Consider the following 27,540-nt stretch of genomic DNA (forward strand, 5'->3'; position numbering starts at 1 on the left):
CTATTCTGCTGTTGCTTTTGGCTTAGTGAGACTTCATACCTTCGAAACGTACATGTGAAAATTCCCAGGCAAGTCTTTTTTTATTACTATTCTGATTCACATACAAAGAATCTATTGCACAAAAGTGGAGAAGCTATTTAGCATGTAGGTGCTACTAATGATCTCTAATAAGAAAGACATTACTTTCTACAAGTTGAGGCTTAGTCTGTTAAGAATACTTTGTGGTACTATGTATATACCGAAACTACGCATGCCCTTCAGTTATTTAGCGAATCTGAGCCAGAAAGAGGATCACTTTGCAAGGTCATGCTCTCAGGGTATGAAGTTTGGTGGATGGGGTTGCAGAACTTGTGTTTTATGACTAATGTATTTGCAAAACACAAGTTAAAAATTGCTTGGTTTCACAAAGAATGATAACCAAGTACCCGTAATGATGTGTTGAAAAGAAGGATTTGTTCAGTTTCCGAGAAATCTCTTCAGTTATACACTAAAAAGCACAGGCCAACTGCTCATTACTAAGTAACAGCTCAGAATGAGCCACTAGAAAAGAAATGCTCTATAGGAGATATTCATAAAGCTTAATTAATATTATATGTATAATGTCAAGAGGACACAACAAAAACAGACCACCATGAAGTTCCTAGATGCTGAGTGGAAAAGAGGGCCAGTTATAGCAAATGCTGAGTGCTGCATGTTCTCATCCCTGCTTTGTGACCAGACCTACCAGGGATGCACCCGAGCCAGCCCGTGCTCCCTCTGCCCATCTGCTTGGGATATACAGCGTTTCCCCCATGTACGTGCCATGCATACTCACAATTCCAAGCTTGCCCACGTGTAATAAGGCCAGCACACCCTTAATATCCTGAATCTTGGGGCAAGCTAAGCAGTACAAGTCGGCAGCTTGCTCATCGCCCACGTGAGCAATTAGGAGAAAGGTGAAGCTGAAAATGGAAAGGTTTCAATTTTCTGAATCAGGCCTCTTGCATAAGGGTACAAGCGTCATACAACTGCAGCTCGTGTTCCCAGGTAAATAGGTGAGAGCTATCAAATCTGCTTGAGCTAAGGAGAAATTAAGTTATAGACCACTGAGGAATTACATGATAGATTCACTTTTGATGCACTATAGTTATAATTAGCCCAGTTTCCTGTGGAAATGAGGATTTATAATCACGCCATGTGTCTGTGTATTCATCATCTCTCTCCATTCCCTCTGCTGAATAACTTTTTAATTCTTTGGCTACTTTAAACTAACTTTGAGAGAATGCACCCCACTGGGACAAGGTCACAGCAGCACACCTCCTGCATTAACAAGAGGAACCCACACAGCTCTCTGGCCTTTTGAATGCCACCCCAGTGACAGGAAAAGCTTCCATTGAGCCGACATCTTATTAGAAGCTAAAAAATAAACCATCCATAAATAGAAATTCATTAGAAAGCAGGCTTTGTGACATCCCACAGGTTTCTGTGGAAGCTGTAGCCCTAGCTGTCTTTGCTCTTGCCCAATTAAAAACTGTACAATAATGTACTTTTTGTTTCCCAGTAGCTTCTGCTGTTATACCCTGCACTAGAACAGCATGGGGTCACAGTGCAGGCTGACATGCTCCAAATGTGGCCTGGCTTACTAGTGCAAACGCAATAGAGCTGACCTGCCCGTGTAGGGAGGGCCTGCGCCTGGGGCTTCTGCCTGCCTAGAGATCGCTCGTCAAATTCTTTTCAATGCCTACTGAAGTTATCCGAGTATCACAAAGGCAGAGGTGACCGAGGTGTATACTTCCTACTAGAAAGGTATGTAACCTTTGAACCAAGTACCACACCTTGTAAAGTGGACTGAATGATTAAAGTTGATTAGACCCAGATGTATCCCAGCTGATGCCTGGGCAACTGAGGCATCAAAGGAAGACAGTGCTGGACCTGGGCCTCACTGCCTTGGTGTGCTACAGAACGTAAATGAGGAAACTACCAAATAAATACACAGTCAGCCACTACCATCAGGCTTGCGGAGGTGTGAGTGGGAGATATAATACTGGAGCCAAAGAGAAATATTTTTATGTTAATTTAGCTAAATTAATAACCAAGAGATGTCCGTCCCACAGTACAAACATGGAAAAACAGGTAGCAAACAAAATTCCAGGGGTGTACACTAAGTTGTGTGTATCCTGCCACACAATAAATACAGTAGGTACAGCATAGCCCACCTCTCTTAGTACAGTGTAGCTTATCTCTCTTCTGTGGAAGTATATGTACCCTTACTTTTACAGGGAGATAAAGTGGGGTAAAGTGTGGCCAAACGGGACTGGAAGCAGCTGACACACTGCAAGTTTTATTACAGTTTGCTTCTGAGTAATTTACGTGCCCACACCCTTATACTGCCATGTTGTCCTTCTCCTATCACAGTATGATTTGAAGATCTAATGCGTAAGAAGTAACAACCATGTAAGTTCAAGGGCTTCCTGTCCAACAAAAAGCAGAAGAAACTCGCTAAGCCATTCGGGGGACTCACTGAAATGTGGATGCACATTCTCTTGTGGCTTGTAAAATAAGCTATAGTACAAGCATTCCCCATCTCTGCATCGCTGGTGTTTCACTGGGGTTAAATTAAGTCCAGTGGCTTTGTATAACAATTACCACTATTTTCATGCACAAAACACCTGGGAACGCTGGACTGCTTGGTGGAATAGATAACTTTAGATAACTTTAATTCTTAATCTATTATGAGAGTTGACACGGCAAAGTTAGAAGAGATCTCATTACAATTCTGTAAAATAATATCCAATATACATTTTTAATTGTATATTTGTTACTACAAAGGATAAATGAGAAAGAAAAGGAAGAGATGGAAACACGGATCTACATTTTCAGGAGTGGGGAAGCTAATAACAGAACCATTAGCATCAAAGTACACTATGCTGACAAAGCGAGATAATGAAATCCTCGATTCACACAACAGAAACAACTTGATGCTATAATCTTCTCGACGCTACTGTCAGCACGTCTCTGCTGAGCCAGTGTGAAAAATCTAAAACCAGCTGGAAAAATTTTTCCATTTCACTCAAATCAAACTGTTTCAGAGAGACTTTCTGAAAGTGTAATTAAGGTTATCCCAAGCAAAAGAAAATATTAAAAAGTAGCACTCTGATTTGTTTTGACTTTGCCGTTTCAAGAAATGTCAGTGACTGCTTTAGCTAAATCCAAAATTACTGATGTCAGGTGTGTAACATAAATTTCACCCCAAACATTACTGAATATAATATTATAAATAACATTTCCCCAATTAAATCCTTTAGTTAAAAAGTGGGTTCAAGTTTCTAAGTGGCAAAAATACATGCCTCACACAAAATTTACAAAGTCTAACCACTTAAAAGCAAGAAAACAAATACTTGAGGAAATCATTATTCTCAAGCAGCCAGCATAATAAATGTATTATTCTTATCAAGATAAGGAATTCCCATAGCAGTACATCAGCTCAAGAACACAAGCCCTGCTTTAACCAGATGATTCATCAGAAAAGTCAGCCAGTCTGCAGAAAAAGCAAGTCCATCTAGATAGGCAAAGATGAAGCCCGATAAAAAGTTCAGTAGATAAGTTAGGTTTTCTCCCCTTCCCTTTAAATAATGTCTTTTTTTTTTTACCTTAGCTCTGACCTACCATCTTTGTATCCAGTGTTCTTTTGTGCAACCTTGCATGCCTTCTTCCATGCTATTAGTTCAGAAGTTTCCCACAAGGAAATACATACTCTTTCAGATACATACTTAACATCAACTGGAAAAAAAGTTAACCTTAACTTTTTCTTTTTGATCACACATATCACTTTGACAGTAAATTCCACAACATAAGACTCCTGCTGTTTTACAGAGGAAATAGACCCTCTCAATCAGAAAAAAGCATATTGTTATCTTGGTCCATTAACTCCATGAGCTGTGCTTACAGGAATTCACAGCAATCCATGCCACAAAATATGGTATATAAATTGATTTTTAAAAATACAAGGTTTCATTTTCACTGGGATTGCAGAGGGATTCACGAATGATCTTTGCTTTACAAAATCAGGCCAATATCTGACCATGAAAAGAAACCTATTTAGAAATTTTATCCAACAAAAAATTTCTACGGAACTTGGTTAAGAATTTTGTTGAGTCACTGTGAGAACCAAAGGGATGTAAATAGTTTCAAGTGGGGGCAAAACTAACCTACAATCACTAAAAAACACGTCAATGAATAGATGCAATGATCCAGCAAACTATACTTTTAAGTGAGAAAAGCACAGTAGGAAAACACACAAAAATAGAGCAAAAGTGTCAAGCTTTCAAAGAAAATAATTTTAAAGTCTGGCAAATAAATTCTAGTTATTAGTTATTTGCAATGTTTAAATTTCAGCACAAAGGGAGCTGCATGTCACCAAAAAGCCACGTGACTCACCAGTGACATTCAGCAAGGCATATCAGTTACTTGGTTTGGGGATTTTTCCATTTATTTACCCTTCTCACAGGTAAGACTGGAACAGACTTGAAACAAAAAATGTGTCTAGAAGTTTTTTGTTTTGGGTTTCTTTTGTTTTTTTGAACAAACGTCCCCACGGTCATTCAGCGTTCGCAGAGTCCAGCATCGCACCCCTTCCCAGGTAACCCTACCCAAGAGGTCCGGCCCCAGACTAACCCCCTTCACCTTTAGACACAAAATCCTCACCTGAAACCCAATATGCCTAGGTTTTAACCTCCGCCCGGGGGTCAGTTTATCCTCCGTTGCCCTCACCGCTGCTGCCTCCACGCCGGCGTCCCCTCCCGCCCCGCTCAGCCCCCCCCGCGCCCCGGGCCGGCTCTCACCAGGTGCAGGGCCATGGGCAGCGTCAGCAGGAACAGCCACAGATAGAGGTGGCAGCTGTTGGTGAAGGCGCCCTGCTCCGGGTCGTGGTACCAGCCCCCGGTCAGCGCCGCCCACACGCCCTGCCCCACCAGCCGCGCCGCCGGCGACACCATGGCCGCCCCCCGCCGCCACCGCCGCCCCTCAGCCGCCCGCCGCCGCCGCCGCCATGCCGGCCGCCCGCGGATTCTCCCATGGTGCCCCGCGACGCTGAGCATCCCGCCCGCCCCACCCCGAGCGCCGCCGCCGGGAGGGCGCCGCTACGGGCCAGCCCCTCTCCGCCCCGGGCACGGCGTCCCCCTCGTCCCCGCCGCGGTACGGCGCGGGGGGCGTCGCCCCACTGCCGGGTCGGGGGACTAGGCCCGCCTGTCGGGAGTGGGCGGCGGCGTACGGAAGCCGCAGGGAGGAGAGCGGCCGGGCGGGGGCGGGGGCCAGCTCTGTCGCGGAGGCGTCCGTCACCGCGGCGTTCCGCCCGGGGCTCCTTCACAGGTGCAAAAAATGCGCGGCAAAGGAGCAGCATCGGCGTCAGCCGGCTGGACTGCTCCCCTCATCGGTCACATACGCCCCGCCGCCTCTGTTTTCATTGCCGGTTATTAATTTTACCTGAGGCATCACGAGTTTTTGAGCTTTGAGCTCTACCCAGCTTCAGTGTTGACCTTTTTGTGTTGCTTTGAGCTGTATTTTGGACAGGCAGGTGGAGAAATTCTGTAAAAGCCATTAGATATCTTTCAAGAATGAGTTTTGTGTTAAAGAATTTCACAGCAGTTGACCTCAAATTAGCAAAAGTAAAAGGTACATGAGGGACAGGGCAAAGGCAGGCGTGGGAAGCAGTGAGGAGAGGAGATGAAGTGGAGGATGGAGCCAAGTGAAAGCTTGAGGCCAAAGGCAATAAAGGATGTGGGATACGGATACAGGGCATAACCCTGAAGGAAGAGGTGTAAGGCTGTGCTGTGAACACCAGAGCCAATTGTACATAGCACTCCCTTCCTCTCACCCTCTGCCATCAGAAAATAGCTGTGAACTTCAGTTGTATGTCTCTCATCAACCCCTTCTGGGGACTTTTCCACATGTACAAGCTTTTATGGCAGTTTTGTGAAGGATGCATGTATGAAATGGAGGCCACCATGCAACTTGCACTTTTCTGGACCAAATTTACCCCTTTCATTGTTTCTGACACACTGCTCCAGCATGCCTTGTATGGACTTCTTAGACAAAGACACCAGAGATGCAATTAAACAATCACATTTGTGAACTAACACACCACATCTCAGCTCGCTTCCTGATGTTGCAGATGATGTGGCCGCACTGGATGCCTGCGTCGGCTTGATGGGAGGGATGATACAGCAGCATGGCTGGCAGGAATGGCACCGCTTCCTTCAGGGGCACTGGCACCCTCACACATCTGTGGATCTGTAGCCTTGGGGCTTGAGTACTTGTTTGGTGTGTGCTTGGTAAGCAGGGAAGTCTTTTGATCTGTGTGAAGGAGGCACAGTCCCAGCACTGCCTCGTGTGCCTCCCCTGTGTACCCATCCTACCTAGACCTCTCCCTTGTTGAGTGGAAATTTTTTATTTTACGCTTTCCAGATTCTTTTCAAAGATGACAAAGTTAGGTAACACAAATCTAATGATCAAATAGAGTGCAATAGCCTGCTATGAATAACATTTTTGATGTGTGGTAATTAAAAACATTGATTTAGCGGAAACTACTGAAGTTCTCTTCCATATGCATACTGGCAAATAAGAATATTTACATGCATAGCTCCAAAAAAGAGAGATGGGTAAGAAAAGGTGGAAATTTAAAGCTTCTTCAAAACCTCCTCTGTTTTTGAGCCCTCTAACTCAAGTTGGTTATTATTTGGAAGCCCCAGGTGGTGAAGGCTTCATCATAGTTGATGTAACACTGGGTCTTTTTAGGGTGACTCATCTCGCAAATTTTCAACTCTTCATCTTCTGATGATGTTGACACTAAACAATTTTTGCTATCATTGTACTTGCAGGCATGAAGGGTTCCTGTAATTTCCAGCTCAGGATACACGTTCTGGACACAGCGCAGATGTACAGAACTACACCTGCAGTTGCAGGAGTGCCAAAGATGAAAAATGTGACCACTTTTCTCTCAAGAGAAGCTAATGACAGACTGAGCCGAAAGCTTTGGCTTCTGTCTGCTGTTCTTCCCAACGGTGACTCCACTAGGTGGTGCCACCAGAAACGTTACAGCCACTTCACAGTGTTCCCTGCAATGTCATTTCCATTATCAGAATTCCTAGGAACACCAATTACATCCCAGGATCCTACAGTACTAGTTGCTGCAGAAACACTGAACAAAGAATAACCCGATTATAACAGTTGTGAGTGGATAATGGTACTTCAGAGAGCAAATTTTTGAATAATAGCTCCAAATAAATATTTTAACTTCTCACTGTACTGCAACCAATGCCTTACCTGATCCAAAACATTCCACACTTAATTAGTTCCCGCAGATTCCTTTAGATAACAGATAAAGTTCAAGGTGGAATTTGTGTGGCAGAATGCTTGTATTACAACATACTTTATGGCTTTTATAATAAAGCAAATATGCAGATATGGAAAAGGCTTATAATTATCCCTCTGAATAGCTGCAAGGCATTCTCTTACATTAAAAGAAATGGGAAAAGACTAAATAGACATGCTGGTTCTGCATTTTTTCTTTCTGGTTAACATGGTTCCGTAAGTCACCTTCTGTGTAATTTTGGTTTTGCCTTGTGTGTACCACTATAGACACAGTTTAGACTGCAGAATAAACAAGAATTTATGATTTTTTGATACAGTGCTTTTAATTTTTTTGAATTACTGTCTTTATGTCGGAGCCTTAGTCCTGTGATATCCAGTTGCAAATTTTGTGATTATGTAGGGACATACAGTGCTCTGGATGTGGGGTGCAAGAAGCTGAGAGGCATTCATCACATTTTTTCTACCTGGCAGGGCAGTCTGGCACTTTCGCCAAGCATTTTCTTTTCACCTCTGGGCTTCGGCTGGCAGCAGCCACGTCCAGAACCACAGGTACCGCAGCACAAAGTGATCAACTCTGAGGGTAAAAACACATCTCCTTCCACTTTGAACCATGCTTCCCACAGTGCTGAGAAGAGAGTACATCCCCAGCCCACACACTTCCCTCTAACTTCCAACGAAGCGACTACTGCAGTTTAAGAAGTGAGACGATTTTTTCACCTAAAGCCAGTCAAGTCTTCATCCAGAAATAGCACATATAATGCTTCCCAGGCGAGCTCCTACCGAAAGGATGGTGTGATCGCGCCCCGGAGCCGGGACCGCCTCAGTCCGTGCGCGGACGGGACAGCGAGCAGGGGCCGGAGCCGAGGAGTGGCGGGACGGGAGGAAGGGGAAACACCAACTGAGGAAGTTCAGTTTCTTCAGAAACTGCTTGGGTTTTATTCTGGTGAAGTCCCAACACCGTACAACGAAGGAAAGGGGAAGCTGCCGGCAGAGGCACGAACCCCTCGACCTGCTCTGCCGCCCGCGAAGGACACAGCAACCCGCGGCGGGCGCCTGAGGACGGCCTGCACCGAGACGCCGCTGCCACCTCTCCGGGGCCACCGGCTCAGCCCAGCGCCCTTCCCGGCTCCGCGCAGGGCGGGCTTTGGCCACCTCTGCCCCAGCCCTCCCGGGACGACGCTGTGCGGCGGGCTGGGCACGGCGGTGCCTTCACGTCTGGCCGGACGGGACCGTTGCGATCGCCCCGCCCCCCGCGGCGGCCGGAGCCTGCCAGTCTGCACGCGTGGGAGGCCGGGCGCGCGCACCTACCTGCCCGCACGCCCGCCGGCCGCCCGCGCCCACCGCCGCCCCCCGCACCCGCCCCCAGCGCTACGGCCCCACGTGACGGCCGGTGGCCAATCCCCGGGGGCAGGGCGCGGAGGCGGGAGGGAGGGGGGCACCGCCACTCCCCTCCCCGCCTTCCCCGCGCGCGCGCTTGCGCCCTACCTGCCGCAGCCCGGCGGCGGCGACGGGGCCGGGAGCGCTCCGCCCCTTCCCCGGGCCCCGCCCCTTCCCCCTGACCGGCGCCCCCACCCCTCCCCCTTCCCGCGGCTCCCCCTCGGCGGCGGCAGGTGAGGATGCGGCTGGGCGGGCGCCCCCGCGTTGGCAGCGCTGGCGGCTGCCGGGGCTGAGGTCGCTGCCATGGCTGTGCCGAGCGCCGGGGCGGCGGCCGCTGGCGGGTGCCCGTGCCCGCTGTGGACAGCGCTGTACGACTACGAGGCGAGCGGTGAGGACGAGCTGAGCCTGCGGCGGGGGGACGTGGTGGAGGTGCTGTCGCAGGATGCGGCCGTGTCCGGCGACGACGGCTGGTGGGCGGGGAAGATCCGCCACCGCCTCGGCATCTTCCCCGCCAACTACGTGACCCGCCAGCCCCACGGCGGGGCGGCGGGGACCGGCGGCGGGCGGGGGAATCCCGCGGGGAGCCTGACGGAGATCGACTTCCAGCACCTGGAGCTGCAGGAGATCATCGGCGTCGGGGGGTTCGGAAAGGTGTACCGGGCCACCTGGCGGGGCCAGGAGGTGGCCGTGAAGGCAGCGCGGCAGGACCCCGACGAGGACATCACGGCCACGGCGGAGAGCGTGCGGCAGGAGGCCAAGCTCTTTTCCATGCTGAGGCACCCGAACATCATCGCCCTGCACGGGGTCTGCCTGCGGGAGCCCAACCTCTGCCTCGTCATGGAGTTCGCCCGCGGCGGCTCCCTCAACAGGGCCCTGGCCGCCGCCGCCGCCCCCGGGGCCGGGGCTGCCCGCGGAGGCCGCCGCATCCCCCCGCACATCCTGGTGAACTGGGCGGTGCAGATCGCCCGCGGCATGCTCTACCTGCACGACGAGGCCATCGTGCCCATCCTGCACCGGGACCTCAAGTCGAGCAACAGTGAGTCCCGACCAGGGGAGCTGGGGGGCGAGGAGGGGCCTTCGGGCCGCTGCGGGCGGTGAGGCGGCAGCCGGGGGTCCCTGTTCCTCCGCCGTGGCCGGGCTGCAGCACGGCGCCGGCCCCTCGCCTGAGGCTGCCCGGCGGCGGGGGGCGCGGCGCGGCGGCGCTGGCCGTTGGCGTGGTCGCGGCCCGGTGGTGGGCGGCTCGCTCAGGAAACGTGTGGCCGGGCCTGGACGGCCACGGTCCGGGAGTCCGGTTTCACCGGGAGGTGGGTTTTGCAAGCTGGGCGGCTTGGGCACCGTCTGGCAGAACCTGGGTCTGGCGGCAGCTTAGCTGCTGTGAGCTGGTTACAGACCTGCTGTGGAAAGGTGGGAGAAGAGGGCTTACCTGCAACACATGCAGAGCAAAGTCCTGTTCTCTTGGATGGGAACTCATTCAAAGCAAAGAGGGGTAAAATTCTCTGCACAACCACTCTTGCAAATCCACTAGACTTCTTTTACTCCATCCAATGCGTTGCTTTAAAAGTCACAGTAAATTAAGTGCCTTGTGTATTGCTTCTGTTTTGCTGCTCAACAGTTATGTGTGCTTCTGTTCTTCATTGCATGGCTTCAGCATTGCTACAATTCATTCACTTAGTGAACACTGAGGTAGAAATTACAGTAGCTTAAAACGAGTAGAAACACTTGTGCAGTTGCCAGATTTGCTTTCATCTGTTGGCATGGACAAAAGCACCTGAAAGAGTGAGGCAGTTGCTCAACTCATGCCATCCTTGGTCCGCCTGTCAATACAAGAACATCAAAGATTTTGGCAGCCTCGGTGTTGGAAGGCTGGGCTACTAGAAGTGTTTATGACTTACCGTTATAGTTGTGTTTTGAATTAGTGACCTGAAAGTGGAAATCTAGGTGCTTCTGTAAATGTCTGAAGCCATCATTGCACTCTTTCCTTTTTGTTCTGAATGGTCCAAATTGCAACAATGTTACCTCCCCCCCCACCGCCCCTAGTTAAGAGTCCTTAACTAGTTCAGTAGAAATAAAAAAGCTCCATTCAAGTTTGAAGCAATTTGTTTAAAGGCCTTTGCAGTGTGTCTTGAAGGTCATCATGCATGGGTTGTTAAGACAAGGCTCAGTCATGGGACCATTCCTGAGAATACTTTCACTATTTGTTTGATAAAGAAAGGACCTAGTTCATCTGTGTTTGTGGTTCTGTTTTTAGCACAAGGTGGTGAACTCCTGGAACTTACCTTTAGGGTCATGGTCAACATTTTAATTTCTAGCAAGTTGTCTGTGGGAAGCTTGTGCCTTCTGAGTTTGCTGCTGTGTACAGAGTGAGCTGCTGTACCTTGAGTATTTAGTGCCTTTCCTTAGACAAAGTGGGTTGCTGCACACTGGCCCCCTAAGGTGACAATGGCAAAGTCTGTATCTGAAATTAATTAATAACCCTATGGTTTAGTATAGCATGTAGAGCTGAGATGGTGACCGTTGTGAACTGATTACCATTAACATCTCTGTGTATGTGGATAATAGCAGAACATTTAAAAAAATATACTTTTGATTATAACCTCAGCATATGTGCCTGTTTACTGCTTTTTATTACTAAATGTTGTTGTGTGAGCGCTAACTTGGCTACTTAGTTTTCTCAGCCGTATTTCTTAATCTTAGCAAAGCTTGAGAACAGTATTGAATATGCTAAATGGAATTATGTCTCTTGATCATCCAACTAAATTGTAATGTTGGAAGACAATGGTGTACTGGTGGTACAATATATCATAGTACTTAAGTTCAACAACATTAATTTAAAATGACCGCTAATCAAGACAGTATCCCCTGTTCTGTTAACTCATCTATTCATCAAAGATTTCACTGCATTCTTTCGCTACAGTCCTTTCCAGTCTTATGCAGTGGGAACAGAAAGCTGCCAGGGTTGACCGATTGAATTTCTTGGTGTGGACAGTAACAGTTCATCTGTGGCTGCAAGATGCATCTGACTGCAGTGTTCCTCAGCTGCTCATCGCTGTTCTCCGTGGACTGCTAATGGTGGCGGTTCGGTGCTCTCCATTAAGCAGCCTTAGGTAGGAGGAGAATGTTTTGTGTTAGCTTAGTTATTTTTGTTAAGAAGGAGCTGGGAAAATGACTGCTCTTAACATGGGATGGTAAGGGATGATCACCAACCTATTTCCCTAGCAAATAGGCAGGAACTAATTTTTCCAGCCAGGAGAAGGCACCCCCTTCCACCAGTATATTTGATTTGGAAAGGGTGTATGTCTGGCCTTGTCGTTGGCAGGCAATGAGCAGAGTAAGCATCTCAAAGGCATTTGTGTTATTTCTCTCTGAGCAATTTTATGGAGTTGGGATCTATAGGACATCATAGCTGGTGCAGTTTTGCTGATGCCAAATTGACATGACTGGAGAGAAAGTTCTAAGAATGGAAGAGCCATGAAAGCAGTAAAGTTTTATTATGAGCAATGACCATCTAGGTTCGTATGCACAAGTGTCCTTGGGCTGCTTTTGGAAGGTGCGAAAAGGTTTTTGTTTCTGATAATGCAAGAAAAAGGAAATAAATAGATTGGGAAATGTTTTCTATATTGGGAAGAAAAACTAACAGACTTGGTTGTGAGGGCTGAAAAAGGAAGTAAGGGTGAGTTCAGCTGGTAGCAGAGTTTCTTCAATTCTGGAGTCCATGGAAAATAAAAGTAATGTTTTAATGTTATTCACAAGTAGACCAAACGAAGGTGTAAATAACTCTTTCAGCTTTGGTTAGGTGTGATGAAGTGAAACACAGTAACCATAGTCTCTAATGTTGCTTTGCAAATTTTGGATGCTTTGTAAAACCTTGTGTATGCGACAGAGTACAAAGTTTCTCTGAAAAAGAACATGGTCTATTTTGAGCATAACTTCCTCATAAGCAGTTCTTGTGTTCTTAGGTATACTTTATAGATTAAGGAGATAATCTAAAATTAAGGATTAAGAGGTGGACTTTAACTATCTAAAATCTGAAGGAAAAGTTTTAAAGAAAATTTGGAGTTTTGCAAACCATCATGAGTAGTCAAGGAGTTATGAATTAAATGATACTTTGACTGAAAAGCAGATATCTTAAAAACTGTGAAAATACAAACATTCTCAACTATATCTCCTGGGTACAAACTTAGTCTTGATTAAGCGTGACAGCTAATTATGAAAAGGTTAAGTTTTACTGCAAAACAAAACAAAAAAAAAGCCACAAAAACAAAACCCAGGAATTCATCTACAAGACAGGACACTAATAGTTACATATGTTTTTTTTAGTACATCTCAACTGTTTTGCTGACTCTTTGAAAGGGCAACTTTTTTCTCTAGGGGAATCAAATTGCTTTCTTCTGGGCAAGAACACCTTGTTAGTTATGAGACCTATGGTTGTTTAAGGGCTTGGTGCAGCCTTTTCTGATTATTTTTTAGTATTCTGAAGAAAGCTAGTAATAAGTTCAGATAGACTTTGCAAGGTTTTTATTTTCTAGACCCTAGTGTAGAGAAAGCAGAGGTTCATGTTTCTGGGATTGATTTCAGACTGTGCAGTACTTCTGCATTAAAAAACAAATAAAAGCACTTTATCTCTAATGCATTAACTTTGTGTACTTGTAGGAAGCGTTACAAAAGGTTTTGAATATCTTGCTTACCCCACAGGCCCATCCAAGAGTACAAGTAAAGCACAAAGTTGATTTAGTGCAGATTGTGTGTACTAACACAATACTGATAAAGTACTTGCTACTCATTTGTTGTGGATGGATATGCAAGTAGGGTTCAGTTTGCTATGGCTTTTACCAGCTCCTCCGACATCCCGGGATCCTTTGCTGCCCTCAGCTCTATGAAGTTTGTTGATTTTATATCACTTTTTGAAACCGTCAAGGACAGCTTGAGTTTCAAGGATTGTTGAATAAGGAGACGATGCTGAGAGTAACACTTGAAATCTGAACAAATCAAACATGCAAGAGAACAGTGAAACTGCAATTGGACAATCCGCTTTAACGTGACATTCTTCAAACCAGTCTCATGAAAAACGTTTGGAAAATAGAAATAATTTGGTTTTAAAACCTCAAAAGGAAGTGTGATGTGGTTTGATGGAACTGTTGAATCAGTTGCTTTTGATGAGGGAAGATGCCTTGGAGTTTTGAGAAAAGCAAGAACAAATTATCTCTGGTTCTTTGCTTTTACAGGTTATTTGCACCATGGTTGCTTAAGTGACACTGTTAAACACCTTTACAATAAGAGGGGTAGGTTTCCAAGAACTCATAAAAACTATTTGCCTCTAACTTTTCCACCTAGCATCTTTACGCTAGCTGTTTGGGGAGAGAAAGAGCAAGAAACTGGAGTTAAGCGTATCTGCCACCTCCTGAGCAGATTCGATTTATTCTGAAACCAGTGGGGTGCATAATTTGTTTCTTGGCTTGGTTTTGAAGAGAGAAGAGTTGTTCACATCACAAGTAGAGCTGTAGGGTCGCTTAGATCTTACTAAATGCTTGAAAATTCAGTATCTTCTAATGTACAGTTACCAAGAAAAGTAAAAATGAAATTACGTGGTCTTTGGTAGTTTTGAGGGAGAAGAGAGATGGCTTTTGAGCAGAATGGAGTTTCAACCTAACTTTCTTTGTCTGGAAATAAATTTCCAACATGTCCTCTAAAGGCAGTGAAACTTGAGTTGTTTGTGTCAATACCACTGTGCCAATTACTGCTCACCTGTTACACTGTAACAAAACTAGTAAACTTCATTTTCTACTTGTATGTGTTTTACATCTCCCGTCCTCGTGGCATTCTCCTTTGTGGAACTGCTGCTCTTCTGTTCCCTCCTGCACCCCTAGTGTCCCAGGGTGGCCACCTTCAAGGCTGGGTGACTCCTGCACCTCCTATAGCAGGCTGCACATGCCATAATGGGTCTGAAACTGCATGTATTGCCTGGCTAGCTCCAAAACTCCTACTGGCCTGCCTCTCTGAGCATTGGAGAGCAATGAACTTTTTTTTTTTTTTCTCCCTGGCAGAGCTAACTGCAGTTCCTCTTCCGTAAGGCAGCTGATTTCATGAAACCGTAGGAACCATATCTCTGAGAACATGGTATCGCTTCGACTAATGTCAGTCAGATAAAACGGTGGGGCCAGAAGTTATTTACCAGTTTAAAGTTCTTATGCTGTGGTTTTCCATGCTGTGTTCATATAGGAAGTCATGGCACTCAAATGCTTTGCACTATTCTTAATTATTTAAATTGCATAAAGCTAGAAACTGTTCCAGGTACACCGGCTTCCTATCTCATCTCTGTGAGTGGCAGTAGCCCTGCCTTATGTTTTGCTGTAAAGATAATGCTGCTGCGTTGCAACATAAGAACTGGTCGTACATCCCGAAGCACCTGGAAATGTATAGCAGAAAAACACCAGACCCCCAAAATCAAATCACCCTCATGCAAATTGGAGGATTGCAGAATTTTGTCAGTTTGGGATACAGCATCTCTCTTTTGAAGGCTGTGGTCTATGAAAAGGTAGCATGCCATTGAATTCTAGTAAGTTTTTTGTTTGAATATAGTTATGTCACTTGAAAATGTTCTACTGTAGTTCATAAAACATTGTTCCTAGTAATTTGCTTCATTATTTGATGCATGCTCAGACTTTGTAGATAGAGATTTTATTTTTTTTTAGAGACCCTGAAGGCCTGTTGGATTCTGTGGGAGCGGCAAATGCTTGGCTGCCTTGAGCTATAGTGTATCTTCTCCCAGTTTATCAAAGGAAATTCTTTGTTTTATGCCTGTTTTATATTCGCTTGATATATTTGCTTGCTACATGTAAAAACATTGTGTATTTTGTGTTCAGAAAGGGATGCTGGAATTCAAGAAAGGACAATGCTGAATATCTGCTCGAGTTGTCTCAGTCTACAGTAGAAATACCTAGCACTAAAATGTCATAGTTGCTTATTTCCAGTTAAAGGATATGTTTCAGCATTTAAAATTAATGTTCAGGAACTTAATGATTTTAATACAATATCTTTCAAATGAAATTTTGTGAATCGCACAGAATCACATCTAGTCCTACTACTCTGTGGCACAATGTTTGTTTGTACAGTCTGTAGGCTTCCAGAGGAGGAACAGCATCCAGCAATTATTTTATTTGTAGATGAAGTCTTAGTTGCAATAGCCGTTTATTTGACCTTGATCTATTATCTTCTAAATTTGCTAGCATTTGATGTTTTTCCGTGTCTCAAGTCTGGGCATTAACAGGTGGGAAAAAATGCTTATTAATTTAGAACAAATTCCCTCAAATGTAACAAGGCTCAAGTATATTTACATATAGTCCTTAATGCTCCCAACAATATTCTAGGATAAACACTTGCTAAATGTAATATAATTAGTTTAAAACCCATGAACTTTCAATACCCTTATTTAGTACTAATTTTTAATACAGACTTTCATTTTAATGTTTCCCCAACGATGTCCATCTGACAGCTGCAGAGTTGTTCCTTATTTGTTGTTAAGACTCTTTGCATCTTTAACAGGTGGGATAATGAATTCAAGAATAATAATACTTTGATCTTTTTCTGGGTCTTGGTTGGTTCTTCATGTCTTTCTTCTCTCCCTGTGTTTGTTCTCTCTCTCATTGTAAGACACCAAGTGATCTGGTATACAGCTGTGGGAAGTTTTTCTTTTTGTCCTGCTCCATGTTGGACTCTTTCCCAGCAGATTTCTGCAGGAGGCTCATTTGCATCAAGGTTTCTGGTGATCTCTTCATGTCCAACATGGGGGGTCACAGCAAAATGTCACATTTGCTGACCATTCTGTTTTGGGGTAGCATTAGAAATTGAAGTGTAGGACTTTGGATTAGAGTGTTTGTAATATTTATATATTAAAGAAGACTTGCATTACTTGGCTCTTTTTTTTTTTTTTTTTTTTTTTTTTTTTAAAAAGCTGGTACCTTAAGGATATAGTCACATACCTACCTGCCTATGAAAACTGCACTGAGTGAGCAAACCATTTCCACATAAGTCAATGGAAAAACAGGCAGCTAAATACCTCCCATTAGCTGTTAAAATACTTATACAATTTTGTTGACTCCACTAAAACTGAGAAATAGGTTTAACTGCTGACCCTAACACTTGTGAAATGAGGCGTTGTACTTAAATAAACAATGCAAAATGGCGTTGGGATTTAGGCATCGATAATATTAGCCTAATTTTGGAAGAATCTGAGCTATAACTGAGTTTTCAGTTACAGATTTTTTTTCCCCCTATTGGGACTGCAAGCACATTGAATGCCTTTGAATCCTCTTACCAAATTTTAAAAGTTCCATTAAAAATTTATGTTCTGCAACCTCAAAAGAACAGAAGTAACACACCATTGAACTGTATTGGGATGTTCAAGGCTGTTTTGTGGTTTCTTTGACCTTAGAAGAGAATGGCTTTTTGTTTGCAGCCTGTAAGTTTTCTTATCACCAAGTATAAACGTTATTCTGTTTCAGTGTTTCAAATTCTGAAACGCGACTGCCTTGTACAAAGAACATTTGCAAGGAGTGTTTGCAGTATGGGTGATATCTATCCTTGAATTTTTATTTCTGATGATGTCTTAAAATTTAAAGCATTGGAAGTCATCTCAATGGCCTTCAGTAATAATGCTTCTAAATAGCATTTTTGAGCTTAGGTTTTGGTTGGTTGGTGTTTTGGGGTTTGTTTGTTTGTTTTGTTGGAGATTTATTTTTCTTAAAAACAAAACTAGGGTATTGAAGTCAACAAAAGTATAGATTATATATAAAGGTAAAATATATTAAATACCAAATGACTTGACTGACTATACGAACAGTACCAAAGTAACAACTGATGTCATAAATGTGCATTCCTCGATTAACAGTTTAAAACTAATTTCACCATTTTTACCTTGCTTGACCATGTTACCGAGAGCTTACCTCAGATCAGCAACCGAAAGTAAGTGGATATTTAAATTTTGACCCACTTACTGCACCTTGAAGTCATGGGTTATATATGGTAAAATGGAAAAGTTACGTATCTGTATAATGTCACCACAGAAATATTCTTCCTTCTTGGAGCTTCCTGCCAAGTTTAACCTTTTTCTTTTTTTCTCTTTTCTTTTTTGGTGTGTGTGTGGGGCCATAGCTCCAGTTAAATCAGTCTTAGACATGCCAGTGTTGGCTGAATAATCATGCTTTGTTCTCGTCATAGCGACTAAAATCTGTGTTTTGGCAGGTGTGCTATTAACTTGGAGCTGATAAGCCAGCCCTCCCTCTCAAAAATGCAGGAGTAACTGCTTCATTACTGTGGTTTTTTTATGGGACAAATTAACCCTTGGAACTGATTATACTTTAGGTCTAAATGTTTGGGCAGTTTTGTGATTTATTTATTTATTTTTTTAAGATCAGGATTAGATGCCACTGTTCTTCATTAAAGTAATTGAGTTTATTTCCTCATGTGTCATGTAAAAATGAAAAAAAATGTACTTTTTCCACTCGTTGCTGAATGCCATGCTAATTATTGAGTCAAAAGAGCAGGTTTTCCCTTCCATTTTCTCTTCCCAAGAGAAAGAGAGCACTGCAAAGTTTGCAGAGTTCTCATTTCAAAATAACTGTTTTGCCTTTGCTATTAAAAAATATCAGAGTTCTTGGAAATGCACAGTCAGGAGGGGCTATTCCTCAGCTACTGAAGAAATTGCAAGGATGGAATGCAGGAATCCTTCCACTCCACAGAATTATATTTTTTTTTCTCCCAAGTTTTGTATTTATAAAAAAAAAAAGTTGTCTCAAAAACCCAGGCTGTTTCTTTTTGTTGTTGTTTGGTGGTTGTTGTTTTGTTTTTCTGCTTTGTTTTGAAACAGTTTGTTTGGCAAAAAATTGTTTTAAAATAGTAAGGCTCTTTCAAATATTCTGTTTAAAAAAACCTGACAACCTAAGTCAGAATTCTTTATGGAGTGTAACCTATTAAAATTTATCATAGAAATTATATTAAAGGAGTTTCACATTAACTGGTGAGGTTCTAAGGGAACTCAATGACTAAACTTGACAAAGCATCTACCATCAGAGTTTGTCTGGATTCAAAGCAGTAGGCATCTTCAAGGGGATGGAGAAAATGTTTTTGTCTTCAGTTAGTTCAACTGGTTCTTTCCAATAGTTAATTTCATCAAAGATTATTTAATGATGGAAAAAAATAGCAAAGATGGATTCTATCTTTACACCTCTGACTAAAAGCAGATGTAAAAGGGTTAGATCTATTAATTCTGAAGCGTTGCTTGACTTCTCCCTTACTACAGCAGGCCATGTGTGGGTTCATTCAGCCACCACCTGTGCCATAGGCTCCCCCACTCATCTCCAGGCACAGGTTCTCCCCCTCCCATGCATCAGTGGATTCTGCTCATCCCTGCCTGCACAGTCAGTAGGTCTGTGTTAAATCATCTGAGGGATCCCACAGAGAACTACTCTAATCTGTTTTATTTGCAGGCTTCGTTTTCTGCTGAGCTATCTAGTTGAGTCTCCCAAGACTACCCAATTGCTAGATTTGGTGGCGGGGGGGGGGGAAAAGCTGTTAGTGTGAGTGGCTATAAGTGGAGAGAAGGTTAAGGTAAGTATTTTAGCGACACCAAGCTCTTACTGTCTTAGTTGTGACATCAGCCTACACCCTTATACTTCATTTTGGTTAGTAAGTCACCTTTAAAGGTAGAAAGTGTTTTTAATTTTCTATGTATGTATCTATATAGTTATATTAAACATTTCTTCCTTTGATTTGGAAGTGATATTTTTGTACATTAAATATTCTAGTTTCAACACACCAAATACACCTTCATATAGATCACAAAAAAGATAAAGCAACAAGTATGTAATTTCTGAGTGTATTATGTTATGATCAGGAAATATATGCCAACATTGTAAATACTTGTGTGTGTTCAGAAGCTGTGCATTCCCCTGATTAGCTTCAAATATCAGACTGCCTCAAGTCATGTTCTGTTTACTTAAAAAAAAATTCCAAACCAAATTTGAATGAAATATTCTTGTTCTTTTAAATTAAATCATCAAAAAATTATTTGACTAATGACAGTTAACTTGTTAGGTCTGAAGGACAGGAACCTCTGTCAGCTCTTGCCCCTGGTTGCCATTTTTGAGATGATAAACTTCAGCTACATTGCCCTGGTGAATTCTGTATGTCACATGGTATATATTGATTTACTTTGTTTTGAAGGAAATGGACAGGTCTTGAGTTTGGGATAGGAAGGTGATTAATGTGTTTTCTGGAAGTTTCTATTGGAGGAAACTGTACCTGATGTGTTATATATTGGCTAAGACTCCTCTTGCAGTTTGAATAGAATAGCTTTAGTTTGCCTTGCTGCCTTTTTTCTTTTTTTTTTCTTTTTTTTTTTTTGAATTAGGAACAAGTTCATTAGAATCACCATTTCATAACAAAGGTGATGTTCTTTAAGGAATGGATACGCAGCCACTTTGTTCTATAGAGTTTGAAACTACAAGAATATCTCAGGATTGACTGGTTTACCACCTAATTATTATTACCAGTTGTTCTTAGTATTTCTTTTTAATCTACCTGCATTTTGGTCACTGTTTTTATTGCGTAGCTGCCTTTAAAAAACTAACAGCAAGCAAAGAAGGAAGCTTAAAAGAAAGTAATTATTGTTTCAAATAAGTATGGAAGTTCCTGGTACGAGCCGCACAATGGGGTGTCTCGAGTCTTAAAGCCAATGGAGTGTTTCGAGCCTTAAAGCTAAGTTTCAGTGTCGATTGATTTCCATGTGATTGTAAAATTATGGAGGAATTGCTGTAATGAGGTAACTTCTTGAATGTAGTATTTAAGTAGAACTAAATTTAAGATTTCATTAAACAGGGAGCTTGAGAACACTTAATGTACAGTCTGTTTTTGATTTTTTTGCTGATGCAATATCTAAATCTTGCCTTTTCAGAATCCACTGTTTAAATGATGATTATTTGAATGTCTAATTATAAATGTGTGTTACCTCTGGTACTTCCTCTCAAGACACAATAGAAATTTCTAGTTTGCGTTACAGAACTACCTGAACAGCAAGTGAAGCACAAGTGGCAGGCAGAAAATTACTTGCAGCATCTGCAGCCTGTGCCAGTAACTTGTTAAAACTGCTTCTTTCTCTCAAGTTTCCATTTGCCCTAAGTTGCATTAAGAATAGTTATTAAAGAAGTGAAGGGGAAGCAAAAAATGGTGTTGCAAGGTGTGTTGAAGCTGTTGAAATCTCTAATCCCTCTCTCTCTCTCTTCCTTTCATTTCTTGCAGATAGCCAGGTGACTCCCTGCCATTCTAATGCTTTGGTGGTTTTCTTGTGCCACTTGTTCCTCTGTGGGGTGTATTTTTCTTATGGGGTTGGTGCGTATTTGTCAGTATATGCTGTCAAGGACTCTTTGTGTCAAGTCTTGTCTTGTTTTGGCTTTCCAATTGGGAACACTTTGTTCAGATTGTTTTTTTTTTTTAATATATGTTGGCTCCTGTGAGATAGGATTATTATTTTTTTCAATTTTTTTTTTTCCTTCTTAAGATGGGTGTTTTTAGACAAATATGTTTAAGAACAAAGTGTCATTGAGTTGCTTTCAATTCAGTGTGAAAATGAAGAAATGGTTATATGCCTGCTATAAAGGGATGTAAATGAAAGAGGAGCACAGTACCACTATAATAAAAAGTAGATAAATGCCTCTTGCATTTGTAATCAGTGTTTAAAGGAAGAAATTCTTTCTGATGGTGAGCTCTAAACTTATGCTAGTGAGATAGTTTCAATCTGACAGACACTGACTGAGAGGAGAATAACAGTTGTTATCCTGAGAACCCATAGGAGAAAAGCAAGATATTTAAGAAGCAATGCTGTACAGACAAATATATCATCTTTTGCATGTATTTAAGATGTCCTGGTCAGTTATTGTTTTCACTGTCGTAGTTAATTTGCAGTTTAAAAACTGGGCATGGCTTCTATAAGTAGTGTTGAAATTTTAGTTTCTAATTACAATCTTAACCAAACAACAGCTCCACAATAAAAACTGGGCATGGCTTCTATAAGTAGTGTTGAAATTTTAGTTTCTAATTACAATCTTAACCAAACAACAGCTCCACAAAATGGAGGCAGTTCTTTTAATATTGACAAGGTATTGTGTTTCCTTGACTAAATATGCAACCTTTAGTAAGTTTTTGTTTTCTGCCTGTTAGTTCCCAGGTAAAGATACAAGGTAGCCCTGCTGGTTTTGTTACATGTTGATTTAGTGAATTAACAGGAACCAGATTCATGTGCAAACAGTTGGAGAGGGAACTGACTGGGTGAGGGGGGGGGGGCAGGTGACAGTAGCAGCTTTTTCAGAATAATCTCTACTTGTAAGCAGAGGAATATAGTATAATATCTTTCTTTCTGGTATTCTCTAAGAATGGCTTTATCAATGGTGGTAAATGTGGGCATGTAAGCGGTCTTACCTATAGTCATAGTAACTTAAGTAGCTATGCTATTAAATAGCTTGTATTTGTGAAAACCATAATAGTCAGCTATTTAGCAAACTGTAGATAAGGTAGCAAGAAGCAGTCAGTGGAAAATAACTAATGTGAGAGAATATAGTTGCTTAACATTTTGTTTTTAGTAGCAACAAAGTAGAGAATAAGGTATAGTAGAAGGTATAAATAGAGTATAAAGAGGATAGGAGAAGATAGAATCATAGAATAGTTGAGGTTGGAAGGGACCTTCAAAGCTCAGCTAGTCCAACCCCCTGCAATGAGCAGGGACATCTTCAACAAGGTCAGGTTACTCAGAGCCCTGTCCAGCCTGGCCTTGAATGTCTCCAGGGATGGGGCATCTACCACCTCTCTGGGCAACCTAGGCCAGTATTTACCACCCTCATTGTAAAAAATGTCTTCCTCATGTCTAGCCTGAATCTCTCCTTCTTTAGTTTAAAACCCTTACCTCTTGTCCTGTTTTCACATGCCCTGTTAAAAAGTCTGTCCCCATCTTTCTTATAGGCACCCTTTAAGTACTGAAAGGCCACAGTAAGGTCTGCCCGGAGCCTTCTCCAGGCTGAAGAACCCCAACTTTCTCAGCCTGTCCTCACAGCAGAGCTGTTCCATGTCTTTCCTTTGCTGAGGGCTCCAGAGCTGGATGCAGGACTCCAGGTGGGGTCTCACCAGAGCAGAGTAGAGGGGCAGAATCACTTCCCTCAGCCTGCTGACCACACTGCTTTGGATGCAGTCCAGGATGCAATTGACCTTCTGGGCTGCAAGTGGATGTTGCCAGATTGTGTCCAGCCTCTTATCCACAAGTACCCCTAAGTCCTTCTCTGCAGGGCTTCTTTCAATCCCTTCATCCCCCAGCCTGTATTGGTACTGTGGAATGCCCCAACCCAGGTGCAGGACCTTGCACTTGGCCTTGTTGAACCAAATGAGGTTTGTATGTGCCAAATTCTTGAGCTTGTCCAGGTCCCTCTGGATGGCATCGTGTCCCTCAGGCATGTCAACTGCACCATTCAGCTTAGTGTCATCCACAAACTTGCTGAGGGTGCAATTTGATCCCAATGTCTCTGTCATTGATGAAGATATTAAACAGTACTGGTCCCAGTACTGACCCATGAGGGACGCCACTTGTTACTGGTTTCCATCCAGACATTGTGCCATTGACCACTACTCTCTGAGTGCAACCATCCAGCCAGTTCCTTGTCTACCCCTTCAAATCCATACCTCTCCAATTTCAAGAAAAGGATGGTGGAGGGGACCATGTCAAAGGCTTTACGGAAGTCCAGATAGGTGAATTCCGTAGCCCTTCCGTTGTCTACTGATGCAGCTACTCCATCATAGAAGGTCACTAGGTTGGTCAGTCAGGACTTGCCCAAAGGTAAAGCCGTGCTGGCTGTCCTGAATCACCTCACTGTCCTCCATGTGCCTTAGCACAGCTTCTAGGAGTATCTGTTACATTATCTTCCCAGGCACAGATGTGGGACTGACAGGTTGGTAGTTCCTTGAGTCCTCCTTTCTACCCTTTTTAAAAATGTGTGCAATGTTTCAATTTTTCCAGTCACCAGGAACTTCACCTGACTGCCATGACTTCTCAAATTTTGATGGAGAATGGCTTGACAACTGCATCAGCCAATTCCCTCAGGACTCTGGGATACATCACATCAGGTCCCAAAGCACTTGTTATTTTGAATTTTTTTTTTAATTAAGCATCAAAAGATAGTTTAAATTCAGTACATCTAAACTACTAAAAAGGTATTCAAGTCAATCCTTTGATTTGGCTTCTCTCAGAATACCTTATTTATGCAGCTGGTTTAAATAGCTAATAATTTAAAATGGTCACCTGAAAGTGCTGGAGTACATTAAGAAATAAAGCTGATTTTAACTGCATAAAGTCTTTAGGTTTCAAGCAGCTTGTCAAATGAAATATTATATTAAATGGGGACTTTAAGATAGATAAGGTTGGAGAAATATAATTTATAATTTTTGGTAACAAAAAGAAAAGTAGGACTGTAGGAAATAACCTGTATTAAAAGAGTAGCATCGAAGAGCTTAGTACCTGGTGGAGGTTGCCTGCATGTACTGCAAACTACAAAGTCTGTCCAGGCTTCCCTCAGGCTTGCTGTAAATAAGGTTTCTTAAGCTACATGAATTTTAAGAAATAAAAAGGAGAGAAGGTGAGGCAAGAATGTGAGCCTTTCATTTAAAATTATGCTTTAATCAAAATGCTTGTGATTTGAACAAATTCTTTCAGCTCCTCTCTAAAGTTTAAACTTAGTCCTGAAAGCACTGGGGGTATAGTTCTGGACTTGTCTGCATTTGGTAGACCAGGCATGCACCCCAGGATTTTTTGTCTAAATGTGCTATTTTCTGTTATTTTTTGAATGGTTACAGCCTATCTGTCCATATCTTGCTGCAGTTTATCTCTTACCTTTTGTTCTCAGTAGCTCCAAGCATTACTGCCAGAGGGGAGATCTGGAGATGGAGTGGTGGAAAGGGAATGGCACAGGAAAGAGTGGGGGGACTGGGAGCATTTGAGTGGGATTTTACTGGGGCTTCTGCCTCCTTTTCAAGCAATTCTGTGCCTTTCCTGACTAGAGAGCAGCTTGTATAGGAACAGTAGTGGTTCATCAGAGAGATGTTTCTGGTTCTATTTTAATCAGAACATGGACTTGGGAACTACCAGCTGGCTCAGCAGGTACAGTTCCGTCACAGTCTTGGGCAACTGTGTGATAGAGTTTGTAAAAGTGTGCAGAACATCTTATCTGCGTACTGTTACACCATAAAATACTTGCAGTGTGCCATAAGATGAGTAGAAAAAGACTCCAGCTCTAACTCGTGATGCTGAAAGAAAGCAGGAAAGATTATTAGCATTGCCATTTCAGGAATCATTAGGTTTGACAGGAGTGTATGTTGGATCTTGTGACTTTTTTTGAGGAGTAAACTCTGCTTTACACTTCAGAGGAGGGCTGAAGGGAGGTTGGAGGAAAGAGGCAATACCTTGAGATCTGATATGAGCCTTTCCCCACCCTGGTAGCTCCAGATCTAGAACTGAGTTTAATCACAAGCATCCCAGTAAGATTGATCAGCCAAAGCACCTAGGAACGTATTTTATCGATAAGAGCACCAGTGCTGTAGATCTGTATCCTGTTCCTAGATATGGCTAACTTCTGTTCTCATAACTGCCCTTGACAGTTGTTTAGCCTAGCAAAAGGATAAGCTCTTCTGATTTATCTAGATAAAATACATTACATGTTCCTGACTACTTCTGTTTTCTGCATCTGCTCCAGTTTAAGTTCCTGTTGTTGAATATATATGTGAAGTTCATCCAGCATTTTGTATGAGGTCTTATGCTTTATACGATTCTACTGATAGATCCTTGTTGCCTTCTTTCACCTCTGCTTTATAGCTGTAGGTTTTATGATTGATTCCTTCCAACTTTGCATATTTTCTAGTATGATGATCTGGTCTTCTTCAGAGTAGGCAGTATCTTCTGACTTTGCTGTCAGTTCTTGAAACACTCCTTGTATTTTCACTCTGATCGCAAATCTGCATGTGAAGCAAACATGCTTCCTAGTGATGATTCGTTTTATCCTGATAACTTGTCTCAAGATTTTCCTTCATACAACTGCTATGCAGAATTCTTTGAATGATCTTTATTCTGTTTGTATGATTTAACTTCCTAAAAGGTACTTGTCTGCTACCTTATTTCTTTCTAAGAAACCATCTGTCAGGATAAAAGGGGATTACTGTCACATGAGCTATTTGTGATGTAACTCTGCCATATTATTGCTGTTTTTTCTATGCCTTGATGTCCCTTATTACCGTCCTTTATTAGTTTTCTTTGAAATCTATTCTAAAATGACATTTAAGTTAATGTCTATAGTTGAGTGAACACAATACAGTTGTTTTGAATATAGATAATGTTAATTTTTTGTTCTGCCATAAGTTTACAGGTTCCTCAAAATGTTTGATAGCAGATTTACACTTTTTACAACATTAGTCTTGCTCTGAGTGGGGGGAGGGTTGACATCCCAAGGTCTGTTCATACCTAAATTATTTCATAATTCTATGAGCTACATCCTTCATTAAACAAGGATTAATAATAAGTGGATTTCCATATTCTTTTTATTTACATTAGACAACTGAAGTGTATAACGTTTTTTCCATCTGTATGGTTAAATAGCAATATTTTTGTTAAGGATGCTATTAGAATCCAAATATACCTTTGTTCCATTGTCAAAACTTTTAATTTTTAGGACATACAAAAAATCATATCCACAAATTTCAATACCACTTTACTACATAGCATTTGTTTTTTCCTCTCTGAGTCAAGGTTTCTTTGTCTTTTATCTTCAACCTATAGATTTATATTTCATTGAATTACTGTAAATAGCATGCAATAACTTCTCTTTGTTCCCCAGCTGTAAATGGTTCTGGGCATGTGCTCCCATGTGCTCTCATATTCGAAGAGTGCCTGATATATGACACCCTAACCTCTGCTACTATGATGTTAATAAATTTATTTTCCCCTTGATCTCATTGCAGAAAGGTACAGTCATAGAGGGAGGTGTGTTGAAAAATATAGTCTAACTGGTAGGGAGCATACACAACCTTAAAATATTTAGTCGAACGGTTATTTATGGCTGTAGCACATGAAATGTTTGAATAACAGTCCAAGATGAAGTTTTATGCCAGTTTGCACAAAGTGGTCTTCTCACACCCGACTTAGTCTCCTTCTCTTAAATTTCGAATCATTCAGAAATAGTCACAGTCTCTGATTTTGCCTATGTCAAAATAAATGAGGTGGTCGTAGGATTTTTCCTACACTTCTGTGTTCCTAATCTAATTCTGGGGTTTTGGGTAAGTTTGTTTTCAAATAGCCTATCTACTTTTAAATATTTGAGGCTGTGTTTGTCAGAATGTTAGAACTAATGTAAGTACGAGCTTTATTCTTTGTGGAAAACAAGAAGTCTGAAAAATGTTGAAGTAAATCAGAAAGTGCTCAACTGGCTGTTAGCCAACTTAATATTGCGGGTGTATTGGAGTCCGAAAAAGGTAATTTAAGGGGTTTGAAAAAGAACCAAGTGGGGGCTGAGCGGAGAGGGTCAGCACAATACCGCAGAAGTGACTCCTTGGGGGTCAGCAGCCAGCGAGGCCATGGGGCTGTGCAGAAGGATGCTGCAGCAAAGGTTGCTGGGTTGCTGCGGGGGAAGCACTTCACAGAGCGCTACTCAGCTATGCCAAGCATTTTTACTACCCAGCTGCTAAGTAATCTGTGCATAGTATTGCTGTTTTCCTGGCTACTGGCCGGAAAGGGAAGTTTGA

General features: G+C 42.6%; 2 protein-coding genes and 1 long non-coding RNA gene across 7 annotated transcripts in view; 2 read left to right on the forward strand and 1 right to left on the reverse strand.

Annotated features, from left to right (window-relative positions):
- Positions 1-5,068, reverse strand: part of PCNX2 (pecanex 2) — a 151,171-nt gene extending 146,103 nt beyond the window's left edge. For 2 of the 4 annotated variants that reach the window (XM_065057771.1, XM_065057769.1), the window contains exon 1: positions 4,821-5,066. In XM_065057771.1, coding sequence (XP_064913843.1) covers positions 4,821-4,973 — 153 coding nt within the window. In that variant the 5' untranslated portion in view covers positions 4,974-5,066. Of the gene's footprint in view, positions 1-4,820 lie in introns of all 4 variants that reach the window. The other 2 variants (XR_010471482.1, XM_065057770.1) reach the window with 2 other exon arrangements.
- Positions 5,069-6,214: 1,146 nt separating this feature from the next.
- Positions 6,215-7,041, forward strand: LOC135579084 (uncharacterized). Its single transcript, XR_010471497.1, has 2 exons — positions 6,215-6,308; positions 6,855-7,041. It is a non-coding gene; the product is annotated as an uncharacterized LOC135579084 (long non-coding RNA).
- Positions 7,042-8,762: 1,721 nt separating this feature from the next.
- The window catches only part of MAP3K21 (mitogen-activated protein kinase kinase kinase 21), a 43,235-nt gene continuing 24,457 nt past the window's right edge, over positions 8,763-27,540 (forward strand). Inside the window, exon 1 of one of the 2 annotated variants that reach the window (XM_065057773.1) lies at positions 8,763-9,760. In XM_065057773.1, the coding sequence (XP_064913845.1) occupies positions 9,028-9,760 (733 nt within the window). In that variant the 5' untranslated portion in view covers positions 8,763-9,027. The remainder of the gene's footprint in view (positions 9,761-27,540) is intronic. The other variant, XM_065057774.1, reaches the window with a different exon arrangement.

The sequence above is a fragment of the Columba livia genome, chromosome 3 (genome assembly GCF_036013475.1).
Source record: "Columba livia isolate bColLiv1 breed racing homer chromosome 3, bColLiv1.pat.W.v2, whole genome shotgun sequence".
Classification (NCBI taxonomy): Eukaryota; Metazoa; Chordata; class Aves; order Columbiformes; family Columbidae; genus Columba; species Columba livia.